At 32.1% G+C, this 21,476-nt stretch overlaps 1 protein-coding gene and 1 long non-coding RNA gene across 2 annotated transcripts in view; one reads left to right on the top strand and one right to left on the bottom strand.

The window, feature by feature from the left end:
- The first annotated feature begins 2,313 nt into the window (after positions 1-2,313).
- Positions 2,314-21,476, top strand: part of LOC145943954 (sperm flagellar protein 2-like) — an 80,577-nt gene continuing 61,414 nt past the window's right edge. Inside the window, exons 1-9 of the mRNA XM_083051873.1 lie at positions 2,314-2,848; positions 3,108-3,968; positions 4,453-5,392; positions 7,641-7,929; positions 8,276-9,047; positions 9,398-10,179; positions 10,604-11,326; positions 11,669-11,942; positions 12,387-12,701. Of these exons, the coding sequence (XP_082907999.1) occupies positions 2,330-2,848; positions 3,108-3,968; positions 4,453-5,392; positions 7,641-7,929; positions 8,276-9,047; positions 9,398-10,179; positions 10,604-11,326; positions 11,669-11,942; positions 12,387-12,701 (5,475 nt within the window). The 5' untranslated portion in view covers positions 2,314-2,329. The remainder of the gene's footprint in view (positions 2,849-3,107; positions 3,969-4,452; positions 5,393-7,640; positions 7,930-8,275; positions 9,048-9,397; positions 10,180-10,603; positions 11,327-11,668; positions 11,943-12,386; positions 12,702-21,476) is intronic.
- Positions 13,714-15,757, bottom strand: LOC145943614 (uncharacterized). The gene is made up of 3 exons (XR_014426548.1): positions 15,473-15,757; positions 15,309-15,367; positions 13,714-13,980 (listed from the first exon to the last, which is right to left on the bottom strand). It is a non-coding gene; the product is annotated as an uncharacterized LOC145943614 (long non-coding RNA).

Here is a 21,476-nt window from a genome sequence, read left to right as displayed (position 1 = left end):
AGGTGTATATGTATATACTTATACATATACACTGATAAAAATGAAATGAGTCCAATTAAAACATGAGCAAGTACAACATTGTCAAGTAAACGATAATGAAGAATATAAATCTCTAATGCGCGTCGTGTCATTTGTACTTAGTTGTATTATTTAATTATGAATCAGAGTATACTGTCGAATCTCTTATTGTTAAATCGTAAAAAAATGTTATTTTGTTTTTTTTTTATTTTTAACGCACGTTAAAATATTACGCGCGATAAGAAATCTTCGCGGAAAATGATTCCTTTCTCTATACTTTTATTTTCGTTTTTTTTATTCCCACTTTCGAAGAGAATTAAACTTCGATTCGGTACGAAAATTTTTGCAAGCGCGTGGACAAAATTCGCGAACGATCATAAATTTGCAAAAGATTATGATGCCTTTTTTTATGCGGTAAATAATAAAAATATATCATCCAACATTATCGTCAAGAAATTTTCGATCGCGACACGACTGATACAAAATAGTTTTAAAAAATTTTTTGGCATATTTACTTTCTGATTATCGGTTGTATAATTACGGTATCAATTATCTAAAGCGTTTTTGATAATAATACATCGGACCGCAAATTTTTTCGTTGGCGAGAATCATCGTCGTCAGTCATTTGCAAATATACCAATGTATCGAGTCGCGTCACATCGACCAGTATCCTTTTCGATTCTCTATTTTTGATTTTTTTCTATACACACATACACACAAAATTCATATGAAGAAGTGATTTTGCAAAAAGCGGGCTGATCGAAAAAAAATCGATAAAATTTTATTTTATTTTATTTTTTTATCAATTTATTTAAGTAAAAAAACATTAAGAAACAAATACATATATTCTCTTTTCTAGAAAGAGAAAGAAAGAGACAGAAAAGATTATAGTTAATAATTATGAAAATATTCTAGAATGACGGAAAGATGTTCTCTTTTACACATATTATATAAAAAAAACTATTAAAAAATTACGACTATACATACATATAAATTTAATCGCATTGAAAAGATATAATATTGTCTTATGTAATCAAGAAGATTAATTATCCTATTCGATCTTATTAAATCAAATTGTGCCAATATTCTAGAAAATGATACAAATGTTTGTCAATAATCTTTTAAAAATTATTTACTCAAATGTCAGAGATGACTTTCTTTCGATTCGCCTGTTTTTCGCAAAGAAGAAAATACGGTGAAGCCGTGCGTGTCCTTTTTCGCCCTGCAAAAGACGAGATACGACGAGATACTACGCGAAGAGTGATTCTCTCGCGCACGTACTTGTCTCTCGATGAATCTCGGTTTCGAGAATCCACGTTTCTCGATTCGCAAGAGGAATCGATCCATATATTATTTCTTAGCGAGCCGAACCAATGCTCAACGCGACGCTGCTGTTGGTCTGAAATCGATAATAAAGGAAAGCTGATGAATCACGATTTTCTTCTACCCGTCTGTACCTATAGGCCTGTAATATGTATATGCAGCGGAGTATAAGGGAATAATAAAAAAAAAAAGAAGAAGCAACAACAAAGTAACAAAGATATACACTTTTTATATGCATGATTTATAAGTTTTAATTTTTAATATTAAAGGAGATATATATACCACATGTTGTATGTGAATGAAAATCATTGGTTATTTAAATTGATGTTTCTAAATATGAAACCTGGGTTTTTCATTTTTTCTATAATTGTTTCCCCACCTTTACAGCATATCTCTCTCTCTCTCTTATCTCTTTTACGATAATATATATTTTCCATTTGTCTGTTGGCGTTTTCGAACAAATTTTGATTATATTAAGGGTATTAGAAAATAATGTTGTTTCGTTGGATTCAAAGGATAGACACAATCGTGTTAATCACAGTAATTTCTATAGTAATTTTATAATCAATTAAGTAGTAAATGTTTTTTATTTTACTCTTTTGGTGTATCTTTCGTAGCTATTAATTTATCAATCTTTGCAACGATAAAAATGTAATTGTAAAGATAAAAATTAAAGTTTACATTGTTTATATTTTAATAATTGGCTTATATGTATATATTTTTTTTCTTGTGTACTTTGATACTATATTATATGTATAGTATCTTTTTATCATATTAATCTTTCCTTATCATTACGAATATTAGATTTTCCTGATCATTATTGAGATTGTTATTAGCTAAGCTCACATGAAACAGAATTTAAGAATTTATATATTAATTATATAAATGATGTGAAATTTAACAATACGTATACAAATATAAAATAAATAAAAATACAAAATTATTAAATATGCGAAAGATTCAAAAATATCAAAGTAAGCTTAAATATATGAAAAGCTTATTTGAAAGTACAAATTTAAAAAATACAAATATGTATTCCATGTTATTCGGGTTTTCAGATTCTTTCGGAAAAAATAATTCAACAATCGATTCTCAAGCGTATTGTATACACAGGCTAATTTCGCATCGTTCGCAATTGTCAAGCCGTCTCGATCACGTCGTAAACGTCGGAGACACGTGTCTCGCGATTTCTGGTCCTGAGAAACATCGGAAATTTTGGAAGTTGCTGAAATTCCTAATAATGGTTGATGTGCTGAAAACATGGTTGCGTACGAGGCTAGGTGTAATCATAGATCTCACACCTGAGGTGTTCGGTCGTTACTCCAAAGACGGCATCTTGCTGGCCCAAATTCTGCACAGCTACGACATAATCAGCAGCAATCAACTAAGCACCATCATTCGCACGCAAGATCCAGCATTGTCCAGGGTGAATCTGAAGACCCTACAAATCTGGCTGAAGCTCATCAACGTTACGCTGAGCGACGAATGTATCGACGAGATCTCTAAAGTATCGCTCGTAGAAAGAAAATAGAGCGCAAGAAAAATTAATTTTTCAAAAATTAGAATTACACTATATGAGGAAAAAATATAAAATATTCTCAACAATCTTTAATCGATTTTAAATCATTTCCATTAGAAATAATCATTATTCTTTTATTAATCCAGATATTATTTCAGTTAGATAAATAAATTTCTATCAATTTCTGTTAATTCGTCTATCTTTTTCAAAGATAAGCTGAATTTATTTTGATTAAACGATACTTTAGAGTAAAGGTGCAGCAGCTCTTCAACTCTGCTACAAGGTTTATCTGAGTCTTGAAGGTAAGGATCGACTGCATTTCATCGCTCTTCAGAAAGAGCGTAGGTATATGCCGAGTAGATTCGACATCTCCAAAGTATCAGAGGATCCGCCTTCCTATCAACCACCCGAACATCCTCTTTCGCAACCGTTAATCGAATCGGCTGATACCATTTTCTGGCACAGAAGTAAATTTTGGGCGATTACTCAAGCCTGCAGACGAGAACGTCAACGATTTGAAGCTCTCATGAAACTTCCTGTAGTCGAGCCTGTCGATATTATTCCAGAAGAGTTACCGGACAAGAAGGAGATTGAGAGCGAGACATTGGATGAGTTTACTCGCAAACATCCACCTCAAAAGATGAAAAAATATCGCATGATCGAATGTTGCCCCGAAAAAAGATCGTTAGACATGCCTTGCATCGAGGATCCCGTAGCTGCTGCGAAATATATCGATTTGCTGAAAAAGCGCAGTGAAAAAGCGGTTAAATCCCACGCGCCCAAGCTGAAGATACAAACCACAATGATGACAAAGGCTTGGGAGCAATTGCTGAAGAAACAGGACAAATTTTTCGATGAAGCTCTCGGCAGGCGAGTGCTAGATCAATCGCGCTACGAAAAACAGATGATGAGGAAGCTATGCGAGGTGCGGGATTTGAGGAATAGAATCGTGGAGAATCGCAGGATCGTTGATGCGATGTTGTTGACAGCTAGAGAGAACGAGTTGCGAATGAAAAAAGATCGAGAGATACTGAAAGAGGAGATAAAGGATGTAGAAATGGAAGATCGTAGAATGCGCGAGCTTAGTTGGAGAATTCGCGAGGAGAAAGTGAGTGATAATGTGTGTATGTCTATGTGGATTTTATTATGCTGTGCAATAAAATTCTTGTCAATAGAAAATGAAAAAGTACAAGCAGTAATCACACGAAATAATTACAAAATGATGACAAGAAATACAAATTAAACGAGATAAAGTAAAATAAAAGATGAATACGAAAATATATAGTATATAATATACAGCACAGCGAAAAAAGAAAAAAGTGAAGCATTATAATACAAAAACATACAAAAACAACAATTAATTAATAACATTATAAATCGATTAAATGTTTTACACATGCACATAATAGTACAGTGATTTTTTTTCTAAAGATACATGTTATTATTAATTAGAATCTATTGCTATCTACATAGAAATCTCTCATTTATCCTTCTACGATTTTAATTAATAATGATATATCTTTAAAAAATGATTGTACTATTTACTACAATACATAGAATATGCAAAAGTAAAGGATCTAATCGATTTTAAGATGCGCAGAATAAGGGAGAAACATCGAGGCATTTGTTTGAAAATCATGGAAGATCTCGCAGATATCGCGATAAAGATCGCCGACTATCGTCAGACGAATAATAATCATATTCCTTATTCCGTTTGGAACGAATGGAAAACGTCGTTTTTGAGAAACCAACCGATATTCGAACTCGGAGACCATCTCGATGACTTCGAACAAATAGAAGACGTAGAAGAAATAAAAAACAAAGAAGAAACAAAGAATAAAGAAATAATGAAGAACAAAATAAAAATGAGAAATGGAAATATAATAAACAGAAAAGAGATGAAGATCGAGAAGAAGTTAAAAGCTGAGGAAAAGCAGGAGTTAGTTCAGTTAGAGTTAGAACGTCGACGATCTCAGGCTGATGCAGACTTTGAGAATTATCATAATCTAAACTCACCCTGGGATCAATTTGTGTCGAAGGAAGAAGAAAAAGACGAAGAAGTTGTTAGGCTGGGTCGTATCGTGCTTGGTTACGTCGTTCATCGCTTGCTCGAGATTTTGTATCCTTATCCGAATGAAATAGCGAGTTATCCGACACCAAGTGTAAAGGTTGCAGCCATTATCTTTGGGATAATAAATCCAACTTTGCACGAACAGCTGCGGGAATTACTGAAGAACAACGGAATCCATTTGTTGAGGATGGAAGATGCGATTAATCATTGTTTAGAGAGATACAAGCAGGAAATGGCTGATGTTGAGTACATTGATTTGAACATCGTTTCAGCGACAACAAGAGATGTCAAAAGATTAGAGACCAAGAGCAAGATGGACAATTTGCGAGACCGTCACCTGAAAAAGACAACGAGTGTAACAACATCTCAGCAGAACGCAGCTGAGGAGAAACAAACGCAGACGCCTAGGCAAATACCTTATGACGATATGGACCCGATTTTAAGCGATACCGCATATATAGGTAGAACAATTTTTAAATAAAAATAAGCTGTAAAATTGATAAAAGATAAAATAATTTAATTATTAAATCAATTTTAAAATCATAATTTACAATAGCAATGCCATTTTTTATAAACACAAATATGTTTAATACATACAGACTTATGAGAAATAAAATAATATCTGAACCACTAGCGGATCCTGACGTCGATAATGGGGGGGGGGGGGTTGCAAAATTATTTTATTTAATATTTTTAGTTTCATGATTAGCTTTTATTCCAGGATCAACGACGTCGATAGCTCTTTAATGTTTGTTTTTCTTTATTTATATTTTTTAAACAAATTCAGCAAAACTGTTTCTTTTAATTTGAAGGAGGGAGGGGGGGTTTACCCCCCTCCCAGGATCCGCCAGTGTATATATATAAAGAATTTCTCGCCTAGATTATTTTCATGCAACGAAATTATCTCATCATTTCGTTCTATGTCTGACTTAATCTAAACTTAACTCCTTGAATGCGTAATGAGTATAATTTCCAGTGTATCTTATACTTTTATATATGTGTGTGTGTGTGTGTGTGTGTGTGTGTGTGTGTGTGTGTGTGTGTTATATAGATATAAAGAATTTCGCCTAATTATTTTGATGCAACGAAATTATCTCATTATTTCGTCGTATGTCTGACTTAATCTATACTTAATTCCTTGAATGCGTAATGAGTATAATTTATAGTGTATCTTATATCTTACTTTTATATATATATATAATATATATATATATAAAATATATATATATAAAAGTATAAGATACACTGGATATTATACTCATTACGCATTCAAGGAGTTAAGTTTAGATTAAGTCAGACATACGACGAAATGATGAGATAATTTCGTTGCACAAAAATAATTAGGCGAAATTCTTTATATCTATATAATATATACAATATATATAAGTATAAGATACACTGTAAATTATACTCATTACGCATTCAAGGAGTTAAGTTTAGATTAAGTCAGACATAAAACGAAATGATGAGATAATTTCGTTGCACGAAAATAATTAGGTGAAATTCTTTGTATCTATATAATATATATATATATATATATTATATAGATATAAAGAATTTCGCCTAATTATTTTCGTGCAATGAAATTATCTCATCATTTCGTTCTATGTCTGACTTAATCTAAACTTAACTCCTTGAATGCGTAATGAGTATAATTTACAGTGTATCTTATACTTATATATGTATAGACACTAGCGGATCCTGACGTCGATAGCTCTTTAATGTTTGTTTTTCTTTATTTATATTTTTTAAACAAATTCAGCAAAACTGTTTCTTTTAATTTGCAAGGGGGGTTAACCCCCCCCCCAGGATCCGCCAGTGTATATATATATATATATATATTATATAGATATAAAGAATTTCTCGTCTAATTATTTTCATGCAACGAAATTATCTCATCATTTCGTCCTATGTCTGACTTAATCTATACTTAACTCCTTGAATGCGTAATGTATTTTCGTTGCACGAAAATAATTAGGCGAAATTCTTTATATCTATATAATATATACAATATGTATGTATAAGATACACTGGAAATTATACTCATTACGCATTCAAGGAGTTAAGTTTAGATTAAGTCAGACATAGGACGAAATAATAAGATAATTTCGTTGCACGAAAATAATTAGGCGAAATTCTTTATATCTATATAATATATACAATATTTATGTATAAGATACACTGTAAATTATATTCATTACGCATTCAAGGAATTAAGTATAGATTAAGTCAGACATAGGACGAAATGATGAGATAATTTTGTTGTACGAAAATAATTAGGCGAAATTCTTTGTATCTATATAATATATATTATATATATATTATATAGATATAAAGAATTTCACCTAATTATTTTCGTGCAATGAAATTATCTCATCATTTCGTTCTATGTCTGACTTAATCTAAACTTAACTCCTTGAATGCGTAATGAGTATAATTTACAGTGTATCTTATACTTATATATATACAGTTTAATGTTTGTTTTTCTTTATTTATATTTTTTAAACAAATTCAGCAAAACTGTTTCTTTTAATTTGTAAGGCGGCTTTTTATCCCTCCCCCCCTCCCCCTCCCCCAGGATCCGCCAGTGGTGAAAAATATTAATTTTCTAATGATTGCCATTTGATCATTAAACTTAAAATTATTATTAAAAAAATATTTACATTTGACTGTAAAACGACTGATCTGATTGCTATTTGCAATATTTAGGCAAATGGACTTATGAGTTTCTCACGTTGGGTGAACCGATTTCCGACGAATTAAATACGAAAATATTAATTGAATACCTAAAAGGAATTGGAGTCGTCGAAGGTTGGGCGTTAATAAATTATCCTAACACATATGAGCAGATGGCAATGTTGGAGAAAGCATTAACTGGACGCGAGATGCCTCCCAATCGCAAAATTATTAATTTTGCGGATGTCAATATCGAGGACATTGATCCCTCATCAGCCAGAATTATATTTGAGAGTGATGAGAACACATTCGCGATATACAGGCGCGTTCGATCATTTAATGTCAGAATTAAAAATTTTGACGTTTTATATAATTAATAATATAAATAATATAAATAAAAATATAAAAATGTTATATAATTGTGCGAAAAAAAAATTTAATATTATTGATTACTATTCAGATTTATTTAATGATTAATATTTAAATTTATTTATTATTAGTAAACTTTACATAATATCACGTTGCAATTAATTTCGTTTTATTTGTTATTTTGCATTTACATCCATTTTGCATTAACATCCATTTAATAATTCAAAAATTGTTATATATCGGAGATTTTTTAAAAATTAATAAATACAGTGGTTAATAAAATATAAATGTTAATATAGGCAATCTAGATTGCTGCCGAATCCAATTTCCAGAGCAAAAGATAGCTCCTCGACGACATTTATGACTATCTATATCAAGGTAATGTTAAAGTCGAAGACAATAGACAGTCAAGATCAGTGTATACCTTTACCTGACGATGCTACGTCGATGGACAAATATTATGCTAATGAAAATATCGCATATGGATTTTTCTACAACGTTCTCGATTTTTCAGCCTTGAAACAGTTGGCCGAATTTATCGCGGGTCAGATCTCCGAAAAACAATTGGAATTTTTTGAGAATATTTCACAGACATATCATGATAAGCAGGGATTTCCTGTTGACCCAAAGGCAGTCGTTATTAAACGCCTGATACCGAAATCTAAGTGGGAAACCTTGAAGTACGAAAAGAAGAAAGATATCGAAACTGAAAGTAGCGATTTACAACCGGAAGTTCAAATTCAACTAAGAAACAGTCATGTTAGACCTGGGGAAGACGATTGGCAATGGATAAACTTCTCCCAACCACCAGCTTTACTCGAAATCTTGGCTACATTCTGGGAAAGTATTGAAGAGGCCTACATCGAGAATCTAAAGGAGATTCTTTCCTTGAAGAGAATGCACATGTCGGCTATTGTGCCCTACAAAAATCTCGTCCTGAGAAATTTGATGAAGTTCGTTAAACGTCCCGACAAACGACAAGTCTTACTGCAAGATTTTCATCGCGCTTTTAATGAAATCGATGAGGACCTCAGGGATGACTCTGACATGAAATGCGAGCTACACTGCCGAGTCAGTACAAAAATTTTAAATCAAAACATAATATAGCGATAAAAATTATATACGTACTAAATAATAGTATTTTTTTTAAATTTGGATAAGAATCCGGTGAATATAATTAAATATAATTAAATAAAAAATAATAATAACAAAATAAAGCAGAAGATGTGTAGAAGGTGGGAGTAATCTGCTATTAAACTCAATTTTTTGATCAAATTGTTTAATTAGCTTTTATTTTAATTTAATTTTAATAATTAAAAAAATTTTTGTCACAATAGTTTTTAAAAGACTTTTAGCGCGTCGATAGAAACTAAAAACAATACATAATCTTTTCGTTGTGAATCTAAAAGTTCTTGTATTAGGTCGACGACTTTCGGATGGAATTATGGGACTTGTGTGATGCGCGAAGACACGAAGCTGAAGAAGAAAGAAAACGTATCCTGCGGAATGAGTGGATTCCGATGGAAGCCGTGATCCTCGTCAACGTGTATATTGGAATCCTGCAAGCGGAAATCGACAGATTCGTCGATACCATGCAACTTCTGCAAGATTACTATATTTCCATGTTGCAGAAACCTCTGCAGGAACCGCAATTCTCCAAGATCGTCCTTGATCACGTCTTGTGGGATGTTTTAGAAGCTTCATTGCTCGAAGATAAAGAGCGAATGCTGTCAAAGACAAAAATTGATTCGATCAACGCTTCCGTTCGTAGAAATATAAATATGGACCACTTCAAAACTGAAATCGAAACTTTGCTGATCGATGTATCGAAGAGCTTCGATCCTGATCAGAGTATTATTTATAACATTATCAAGGATAATATTCGACAAGTGCAGAATATCGTAAATTCCATCTCGTCTGTGACGTTAGAGATGCTGAAGAAGGAGGAGAAAACCGCGATTCCAAAGACCAATAAAAATATTAAAAGCAAAAATATCGACAACGCATCGCCCGATTCGACAGTCAAACTAGCGAAGAGAAACCGTGATTTAATCGAGGAATGGCGCTACACTGTTCTGTTCGAAATCGATCGTATTAGTCGAAGATTAGATGTGCTGAATGCGGCCTCTCGATTCGACATGATCTTCCTTTTGGACACCATGAAAGAGACTTTCCATGGCATTTACCATCACATCATCGAAAGGTTGGTGCCGGTCATCATTTATCACGTTGAATTTTTTATTGAACGAAATTTTATAAAATTGCAAAACGAAATATAACAGTTGATATGAAATAACAGTTTGATTTTATAGAGACAAAATTTGAAACATAGAAACACTTTGCAGTGCAAATGTGCTTGGTATCCATTACAAGAATTGCAGAGTAGATTAATCCACTTATTCGTACACTTTTAAGATGAAAAATAATTATTAGAATTAATCTTCTCGTAAAAATCACGAATTTCTTTATGATTTAAATGATAATATTATAATTATCTGAATTTTGCTAATTGCTTGAAGATGCTAAATCATCGTTATGCATTTAATGTTAATATACATTTCAGTGTGCACTTAAATCACAATTTAGAATACAATTTAACATATGCGATACATCTTACTTTCTTTAAGATACAAGCGCGAGATCGAAAGTATCAATGAAATGGCGAACGTCTTTTGCTTTGCCATCGAAAAGGAAAGACCGATTCAGCAGGAATTATTATTAGACGGCGATCAGTTTGTCGTCAAATCAAAAGTTATGTTGTTTCCTGAAGATCCCAAGCGATTCGCTATGCCGATCGAAGAAAGTCCTTCGCCTCTGCGATTCCGAATGGTTCAACTCGGCCGACTGATAGACATTTTTGGACGAATCGCTCCGTGTGGAACGATAAGCGAACGCGCCTTGATTTACGTTCTCCAGGATCTGGTATCCTGTGGTGAGGAGGACTGTTATCCGTCCTTCGTGCCATGTGCCTGGCAACAATTGCGACCTCCGGGTATCGAAAAATTGATCAAAAGACTGTTTGGCGCTAGGGAATACATCGAGTGGCGAGAATTCATCGTGTATGCGATGGATCTTCCTGTACCGTCGCATCAGGATATCCTGAAGACACGAACGGCTTTTATGATGCAGGATCCTGATCTAAGGGAGACGATCACCCGCGACCAATTTCATTCGACGCCGTTATGGTTTCTCGAAATTTCCACCCGTCATGAGAAGCTCCTTGACGAGGAGCTCGATCGTAGCAATTGCAATGAGACGATGGATATAATGTTACGCGAGGAAGTTCGATTGGGCCAGCGTATTTCAAATGTAAAGAGCAACTTTGTAGAAATGGGCGAGAATAATTCTAGGTGCGTGGAAAACATCGATGTTAAGTCGGCAAAATAAAAATCCTTTGCAAATTAATAAAAATAAAAATTAACTTGTGCGCGTGCAAAATCTGAAAACAAAATTCGTTGAATAAAATTTTCTTCATTAAAGTTTTCTATTTGATTTCAAGTTAATTTTGATTTTTCATTCAAACGCTTTTTCATTAATTGTTTTCACTAATTGCTTTCGATCAATCTTTCGTACGATACCAAATATTTTGATCAATTTTTCAATTAAATTTCTTTTTTATAAATCCGCAAAATTTTCGCGCTTCTCATTTTAATAATTATTTGCAAAAATTGATTGTGAGATTATTCTGACAGCACAATACTGAGGCTGACGCTGGCAAAAGAACTTCTCTGCCAAATGTACTTGGTAAATCGAAACGCAATCCATTATACTGCAATGTTGTTAGCCTTCTGCAAGGACGAAGATCCTCGCGAAGGTCTCGGGAAAGCATTCACTCTTGCCATGGGTGCCAGAGTTTGTACTGATACAGCAGAAGGTGAGAAATATGTTGATGAGCTTGTTAAAGAGAAACGTCATGCTAAGGAACTGAAATTAAGTCGGGATTATCTTCGTGAGGAAGCTAATGAGGTAATTCATAAAATTTATGCGATTATTTGAAGCTGACTTTGTTACTTTTGCAATTAAATAAATACATAAATAAAATAATATAATATATTAAAAATAATATAAATATGAAAGTGAGAGAGAGAAATAGAAAACAATGATAATTTGTTTGCACATGTTGAAATCTTTGTATAATTTTATCATAGATAATATTGAAATAGCATAGATATTTGTTGAATTAACAATTAATAAGATAAGATAATAAGATGGATGATTGAGAATATTATTTGTTTTGTTGTTAAAAAAATAAAGTATGAATATTAAATCAGATATGTATCTGTGGAACAAAATTTACACAAGAATATATAATATATACATCAGTATTATATCGTAAATATAAAAATAAGCGTCATTAGAAACTCAGGAAGAAAAATTAGTTTTGTTAAATAAAAATATATTCTGTTTCAGATAGTGCGAGAAATTATTAGTCACATAATGAATAGAATGACAAAGGCTACCACTATATTTGAAAAAATTCGCGAACATGATCTACCTCCGAAACGTCAAATAATGATACAGCAGTTAAACGGATTGGGCGAGATAGATCCAGCTGAGCTTTTGCCACTGGAAGCAATAGCGGAGCACTTAGTTATAGAAGATTTATCTGTATTGAGTGACGAACAGGAATACAAGCCATCAACTCCATATGGAGCGCCCAAAGATTACGAAATGATTCGACGAGATGAAAGAGTGATCTTTTGGCTACCACGAGATGTTTGCCTGGTAAATTTATTCATTTGCTATTTTCGCGAATAATTTAAAATAATCTTTACTGAAAATTACCGGAGACTACTCTACTTTATTCTCTACCGAAGAAAACTGTTTTATAAAAATTCATTTTTCTGATTAAAAATCAGATACAAAAACTTAAAAACTATAAAAAATATAAAAACTTAAAAACTATAAAAACTTAAAAAACAGATTATATAGTAAATTTTAGTTTGCAACATTTTATTTAAGAAAAAAATTAAATTTTTGAACGATGAATTTTTGGTTTATCTAAATATAGTAATATAAAAATACGTCCCATAGGGTCAGCGAGACATATGGTCAACTGTTAATATTTTAAGATGAGCCCAAAATTATTGTATATTTCATCTCTTGTATATTTCGATAGTACATTATTTGCAGAATATTTTAAAATAATAATGTAAAATAATAATGTAGTAAATAATATATAATAATACTTTAAACTCGAATAATGTTTTTTGACAGAAATCAGCTGATAACTGTCAAAAATATTAATCGAGTTTAAAGTATTATGAAATATATTATTTAAAACATATTATTTCATTAATTTTATTTTGAACAAACTGTCCAACTACTAACTCTCGCGATGACAGCCTCTCGATGCTACGAATATAACGCACAATGAATCGAGACAGTCAATCAGCATCGCGAAAAAGATGCAACAATACTTGCGAGAATCGACTTAACATGCCTTTTTTAGAAAGGAATATTATAATTTTTTTCAATTCGATCGAAATAAACAATTTCTTACTCACCGATACGTGCAATAGCAGAGTTGTAGTATACAGCACACACATTGATCTGAAAACAAAATATTCAAATTATGTATATACATGTGTGTGTGTGGGAGGGGGGCGGGAGTATGTGTGTGTACAGGTGTTTTCGAAAGTCTGAAACGGTCGAATATCTCAATACAGTTTAAAAAAAAATATTTTTAGATATTTTGCATACCTCACAGTTGCCCTGCTGTCGCCCGATGTCTCCCCGGGCCTCTTCCTCCTCTCTTGGTCCATGGTAGCACTCATGACACTCGCGAAAACACGAATAATTACAATCGCCCGACACTTTACACGGCACTTCCGACACGCGAAACTTTACACGGCACTCCCGACGCGACGCGTGAATTACACGCGTATTTCGCGTACATTGCACAATGAGAAGAAACGATTCGAAAGCTATAATCGCACGAATCAACGTCCATTCGATACTCGAGAATCTCGCAGTCAAGCGCGCAGCTTATCAGCAATGCTCCCTGTAACAAATAAAATACATATATAGAAAGATACTTAAACAAATATAACAAAAATTATGTGTTTCCTAAAAGAAATGTTATTATATATTTATTTTGCATATACCTCACAGTTGCCCCGCTGTCGCCCGGATACCTCACAGTCTCCTCCTCCTCCTCTTTTGGTCGACCGATCATTAAAACATGTTATTTTATTTTATTTAATTTTGAACAAATTGCCAAACTACTAACCCTCGCGATGGTAGCATGGCATATTATAAAATGAAATATATCAAAAACGGTGCAATTTCCAGAAATTTGGGTACTTGGCTTCTCATTCAGAATACTCCTTTAAGATAAATCATAAAAAATATCATAAAAGATTACCCATCCAGGTACTAGAGCCCTCCCACCACGTCAAGGTGTATAATATTTTTGACAGTTATCAGCTGATTTCTATCAAAAAATATTAATCAAGAAGAAGGTATTATAACATATTATTTACAACATAATATTATTTTAATTATATTACTATTAAATATATTACTATTTTTATCCGCATTGTAAACTTTATGCATCGTATCGCCTTTATTTCAATCAAATATAATCAAAATTATAATACTTTAAGAGAGGATCGCAACTTTGAGCATCGTATTCAGATTCACAAATGATAGAATCGTTTTCATTAGAGACTCTTTAGAAGTCATTAAAATATTCATGAGATTGTTAATACGAATAGTTATTGAAAATATATATAATGCAGAATTTAAATTTCTTTCTGAGCTAATCTCGAAAATAGATTTTTTAACCAATATTGTATTATTATTACATTAGTGTTTTCTGATATGCTGGCTATATATTTCGCGAGTAATAAGAAAAATAAATTCGAGTTATATTTTGCTCAAAGTATCTAAAGTATAGTCTTTCAAATAAAAAAAAATAATATTAAAATATTCATGAGATTGTTAATATACGAATGCTTATTGAAAATATATATAATGTATAACTTAAATTTCTTTCTGAGCTAATTTCAAAAATAGATTTTTTTAAACCAATGTTATATTATTGCGTTTAAAAAAAAAAAAAAAAAAAAAGAATAACTTTAAGATATTTATGAAATTCTTAATGCGAGTGCTTATCGAAAATATATAATGCATAATTTAAATATATGTATATATAATGCAAATTTATTTCTGAGCTAATCTCAAAAATCAATTTATATCCTAAACAATATTATATATTATTATTATATTAGCGGTTTTCATATGCTGGCTAATATATATTTCAAGTAAATGGCGATGATATAAATTCGATAATAGGTATAATTAATTAAATAAAATCAATTTACTCACCGGTCGTTGAAACGCGGTTATATTCTCGTTGATTGTTGCGTCGCTTCGGAAAGTCGTTCCTATAAATAATATTATATTATTATTATATGAGCGATTTTCATATGCTAGCTATATATTTCAGGTAAATGTGACGATGATATAATCAGATAAATAAATTTGCTCACCAGTCGTTGAAACGCTGCCATATTATCGTTGATTGTTGCGTCGCTTCGGAAATCGTTCGCCGAGATGCATTTTCATCGACCAGGCATTACTGATTTCGATTTCCCGCATTAAATAATACGATAGAACGATCGCCCGTTACTTTGTACGGCATTCTCGATACCGATTGCACGCACCACGCGCCGGATTGCATAAATAACAACGGATAAATAACGACGATATATAACCATCCGCCACTTTCGATATTCGCGATATGTAGCGAAGTAGTACGCTGTGACGTAGTATGTCGTGACGTAATGCAACAAACTTCGCGCGGTTCGCGCGCGGCACAATCATCTGAAAACGATAAATTATGTATTAATTAAATATCTCACATCCAAAATATAGTTTTGCCAAAGCACAAAAGCTTGAACGCGATGCGATTCGTACAAATAAATGACGCGAAATGATACATACCTCTTAATAAACAGAATGTTCAACGAGATCGATCGATTCGGAGAAAAAGCGGCAAAGCGGCGTAGCCCGGCGGTTGTAGACTGTCGTAGGTTGATTAACCGCGATCGCACGAGTTAATTAATACTTCCTGCTAATTGCCCGTGGCACGATTCAATACTCCCGACGTTCGTTTGTACGCGGAATTCATTCTTAACGGGAAAAAGGCGTGAAAAATGCGGAGCCGATTGAGCGCGATACCGTGACTAGCGCGAGGACGCGAGGGACGAAGGACGTGACGTAGTAACTACGTAAGTCGACACTCAGCGCGCCGCGCGCCAAATTCAAAAATCATTATAGGCTCTAACTTTTGTACTTGAACCGTCGTCTAAATTATTACTGTGTATTTAAATTTATATTATATACGATTCAATATTTCGATTTCGTAATCACTGCGATTATAATTTCAAGTGTGTCATTTATACGTGTGTGTACGGAACCTGACATACATACATATTAATTTCAAATTTCGAAAGACTGATTAAAGATTAATCGCGATTGCATGTATTAAGTAATATTCCAATGATCGTCCATCAATATTTCTTGCAATTATGAATTTCGTAATGTATCATGCTCGTTAGCAATTAAACAGATTGTACTTATACTTAATATCGTATTTATCATTCAATTAATTAAATTTGATTAATATTTTGTTGCAATATTTATAATATTTGACAATGATTTTCGTATTATGTTAAAATGTAAAATATATTAATATATATTATAATAAATAATATATAATAATAAAATATAATAATATATAATTTTTCTATTCATTTTTAATTTTTAATTTTCTTAATTCTACTAATTAAAAATATAATTCTTTGTTTTTTTTTTTTTTTAGATAGGCGAATCCGTAATTCGGCCGTCTGATAAAGATCTTCATCGTGTCTTCTGTCGACCCTTGAGTTAATTTTGCATAATGATTTGATTTTATTATTAAAAGTATTATCACAATTAAATTATAAATTATCAGATTGCAATCGCCATCTAAGAACGATCTGCAGTACCGAATTATGTCAGTGTGTGATCATATGATTGCATAAATACTTACTACACAAGAATTATTTTCATAAATTAACATAGCAGCATTAATAAATGTCTATGTATCATTTTATATTCGCGTTTCATATTAAAAACATATAATTCATATAATTCATAATTTTTTATTGTTTTTGATTCGTATTAATTATTTTATATTAATAGCTGAGTGATTGCGCGACGAAAAAGCTAAACGTAGTGAGAAATCGTTGACTCGTACTACTTAATCTATCTAAATTCTTATTTTGCGCATAATAAAATTACGATATATAAAATGCGTGTTATTTTTCATTGTTTTTGATTCGTATTTATGATTTTATGTTAATGATTAAATGATTGCGCGACGAAAAGGCTAAACGTAGTGCGAAATTGTTGACTCGTACTACTTAATCTATCTATATTCTTACTTGCGCATAATAAAAATATAAAGTGCATATAATTTTTTATTGTTTTTGATTCGTATTAATTATTTTATATTAATAGCTGAGTGATTGCACGACGAAAAAGCTAAACGTAGTGAGAAATCGTCGACTCGTACTACTTAATCTATCTAAATTCTTACTTTGCGCATAATAAAATTACGACATATCAAGTGCGTGGTATTTTTTATTGTTCTGTTATTTCTAAAACAGTTCTCGTACTGTGGCAAAATCATGTACAATGCTCTTCCATAAAGTTTATGTGATGTAAATAAATAGAAAATTTTTTTAACAATTATTCTTTACAAAAAACTCGTATTTTCGAATGAAAAGGTGAGATCAGGTTAAATTTCAAGAATTCTGTTATCTCTAAAACAGTTCTCGGACTGTGGCAATCATGTACAATACTCTTCCATAAAGTTTATTTGATAAAAATATATAGAAAATATATATAACATTGATTTTTTACGAAAAACTCGTATTTTCGAATAAAAAGATGAGATCAGGCTAAATTCCAACGGTTCTGCTAATTTTAACATTGCTTCCTCAACATATTATTTCGCTTATTAGATTGGTTTTTTAATTATGGTTTTTTCATAGTGAAAGCTTAACTTGCACATTGCTTGATCACAATTTAATTACGCTCATTAAGAAAATTTTAAAATTATGGCAATATGCAAGTTAAGTTTCCTTTATGAGGAAGCTATAATCGAAAAACCATTCTATTAAGCGAAATAATATGTTGAGGAAGCAATGTGCAAATTTCCATTTGCACAATTTTTTTATTTGTTATACGTAAAATAAGAATGTGCCGCATAGGGTTCGCGTCGACATAATCGATTTTTAATATTTTAAGATGAGCCAATAATTCATCTATTCTATATTTTGACAGTACATTGTTTGCAGAATATTTTGGTACCAAGCAGACATCAGCGTACAAATTCTTTTATATAATGCACATTATATAATACAGCGCCGCAGATTATTGTGGTACCAAGAGCAAACGAGCCTAAAAACTTTTTTCTTTAATATACGTAATATTAATCTGCGCCGTATGAGATTCGCAGCGATAAAATTTCGAATTTCGATATTTTAACTGGAGCCAAAAATTATTCGTTTATATATTTCAACAGTACATTGTGTGCAGATTTTGATGGTACCATCAGCATACCAGCGTACAGACTTTTTGATCTAATATACGTAATATAATTGTGCGCCGTAATGGGTCCGCGGCATAAAAATTTTAATTTTAAAAAGTTTAAAACGCGCCAAAAATTATTCTTTTATATATTCAAACAGTAAATTATATGCACATTATGATGGTACCATCAGCATACCAGCCTACAAACTTTTTGGTATAATACACGTAATAATATTGTGCACCGTATGGGATTCGCGGCTTAAAAATTTTAATTTTCAATATTTAGAAACGAGACAAAAATTAATCTTTCGTATTATTTAACAGTACATTATATGCACATTATGATGGTACCATCAGCATACAAGCCTACAAACTTTTTGGTATAATACACGTAATATTATTGTGCGCCGTATGGGGTAAGCGGCTTTAAAATTTTAATTTTCAATATTTAGAAAGGAGCCAAAAATTAATAGTTATATATTTCAACAGTACATTATATGCACATTATGATGGTACCATCAGCATACCAGCGTACAGACTTTTTGGTATAATTCACATAATATTATTGAGCGCCGTATGGGGTCAGCGGCTTAAAAATTTTAATTTTCAATATTTAGAAACGAGCCAAAAATTAATAGTTTATATATTTCAACAGTACATTATATGCACATTATGATGGTACCATCAGCATTCCAGCGTACAAACTTTTTGGTATAATTCACGTAATATTATTGAGCGCCGTATGGGATCCGCGCCATATAAATTTTAATTTTCAATATTTAGAAACGAGCCAAAAATTAATAGTTTATATATTTCAACAGTACATTATATGCACATTATGATGGTACCATCAGCATACCAGCGTACAGACTTTTTGGTATAATTCACGTAATATTATTGAGCGCCGTATGGGGTCAGCGGCTTAAAAATTTTAATTTTCAATATTTAGAAACGAGCCAAAAATTAATCGTTTATAGATTTCAAGAGTACATTATATGCACATTATGATGGTACCATCAGCATACCAGCGTACAGACTTTTTGGTATAATTCACGTAATATTATTGAGCGCCGTATGGGGTCAGCGGCTTAAAAATTTTAATTTTCAATATTTAGAAACGAGCCAAAAATTAATAGTTTATATATTTCAACAGTACATTATATGCACATTATGATGGTACCATCAGCATACCAGCGTACAAACTTTTTGGTATAATGCACGTAATTTTATTGTGCGCCGTATGGGATCCGCGCCATATAAATATTAATTTTCAATATTTAGAAACGAGCCAAAAATTAATCGTTTATAGATTTCAAGAGTACATTATATGCACATTATGATGGTACCATCAGCATACCAGCGTACAGACTTTTTGGTATAATTCACGTAATATTACTGAGCGCCGTATGGGGTCAGCGGCTTAAAAATTTTAATTTTCAATATTTTAAAACGAGCCAAAAATTATTCTTTTATATATTTCAACAGTACATTATATGCACATTATGATGGTACCATCAGCATTCCAGCGTACAAACTTTGTGGTATAATTCACGTAATATTATTGAGCGCCGTATGGGATCCGCGCCATATAAATTTTAATTTTCAATATTTAGATACGAGCCAAAAATTAATCGTTTATAGATTTCAAGAGTACATTATATGCACATTATGATGGTACCATCAGCATACCAGCGTACAGACTTTTTGGTATAATTCACGTAATATTATTGAGCGCTGTATGGGGTCAGCGGCTTAAAAATTTTAATTTTCAATATTTAGAAACGAGCCAAAAATTAATCGTTTATAGATTTCAAGAGTACATTATATGCACATTATGATGGTACCATCAGCATACCAGCGTACAGACTTTTTGGTATAATTCACGTAATATTATTGAGCGCCGTATGGGGTCAGCGGCTTAAAAATTTTAATTTTCAATATTTAGAAACGAGCCAAAAATTAATAGTTTATATATTTCAACAGTACATTATATGCACATTATGATGGTACCATCAGCATACCAGCGTACAAACTTTTTGGTATAATGCACGTAATTTTATTGTGCGCCGTATGGGATCCGCGCCATATAAATATTAATTTTCAATATTTAGAAACGAGCCAAAAATTAATCGTTTATAGATTTCAAGAGTACATTATATGCACATTGTGATGGTACCATCAGCATACCAGCGTACAGACTTTTTGGTATAATTCACGTAATATTATTGAGCGCCGTATGGGGTCAGCGGCTTAAAAATTTTAATTTTCAATATTTTAAAACGAGCCAAAAATTATTCTTTTATATATTTCAAGAGTACATTATATGCACATTATGATGGTACCATCAGCATTCCAGCGTACAAACTTTTTGGTATAATTCACGTAATATTATTGAGCGCCGTATGGGATCCGCGCCATATAAATTTTAATTTTCAATATTTAGAAACGAGCCAAAAATTAATAGTTTATATATTTCAGCAGTACATTATATGCACATTATGATGGTACCATCAGCATACCAGCGTACAGACTTTTTGGTATAATTCACATAATATTATTGAGCGCCGTATGGGGTCAGCGGCTTAAAAATTTTAATTTTCAATATTTAGAAACGAGCCAAAAATTAATAGTTTATATATTTCAACAGTACATTATATGCACATTATGATGGTACCATCAGCATACCAGCGTACAAACTTTTTGGTATAATGCACGTAATTTTATTGTGCGCCGTATGGGATCCGCGCCATATAAATATTAATTTTCAATATTTAGAAACGAGCCAAAAATTAATCGTTTATAGATTTCAAGAGTACATTATATGCACATTGTGATGGTACCATCAGCATACCAGCGTACAGACTTTTTGGTATAATTCACGTAATATTATTGAGCGCCGTATGGGGTCAGCGG

This window comes from Prenolepis imparis, unplaced genomic scaffold, assembly GCF_030444845.1.
Source record: "Prenolepis imparis isolate NDT839.2.m4 unplaced genomic scaffold, iyPreImpa1.0 SCAF_12, whole genome shotgun sequence".
Classification (NCBI taxonomy): Eukaryota; Metazoa; Arthropoda; class Insecta; order Hymenoptera; family Formicidae; genus Prenolepis; species Prenolepis imparis.
This window is presented reverse-complemented; position numbering and strand designations above follow the sequence as displayed.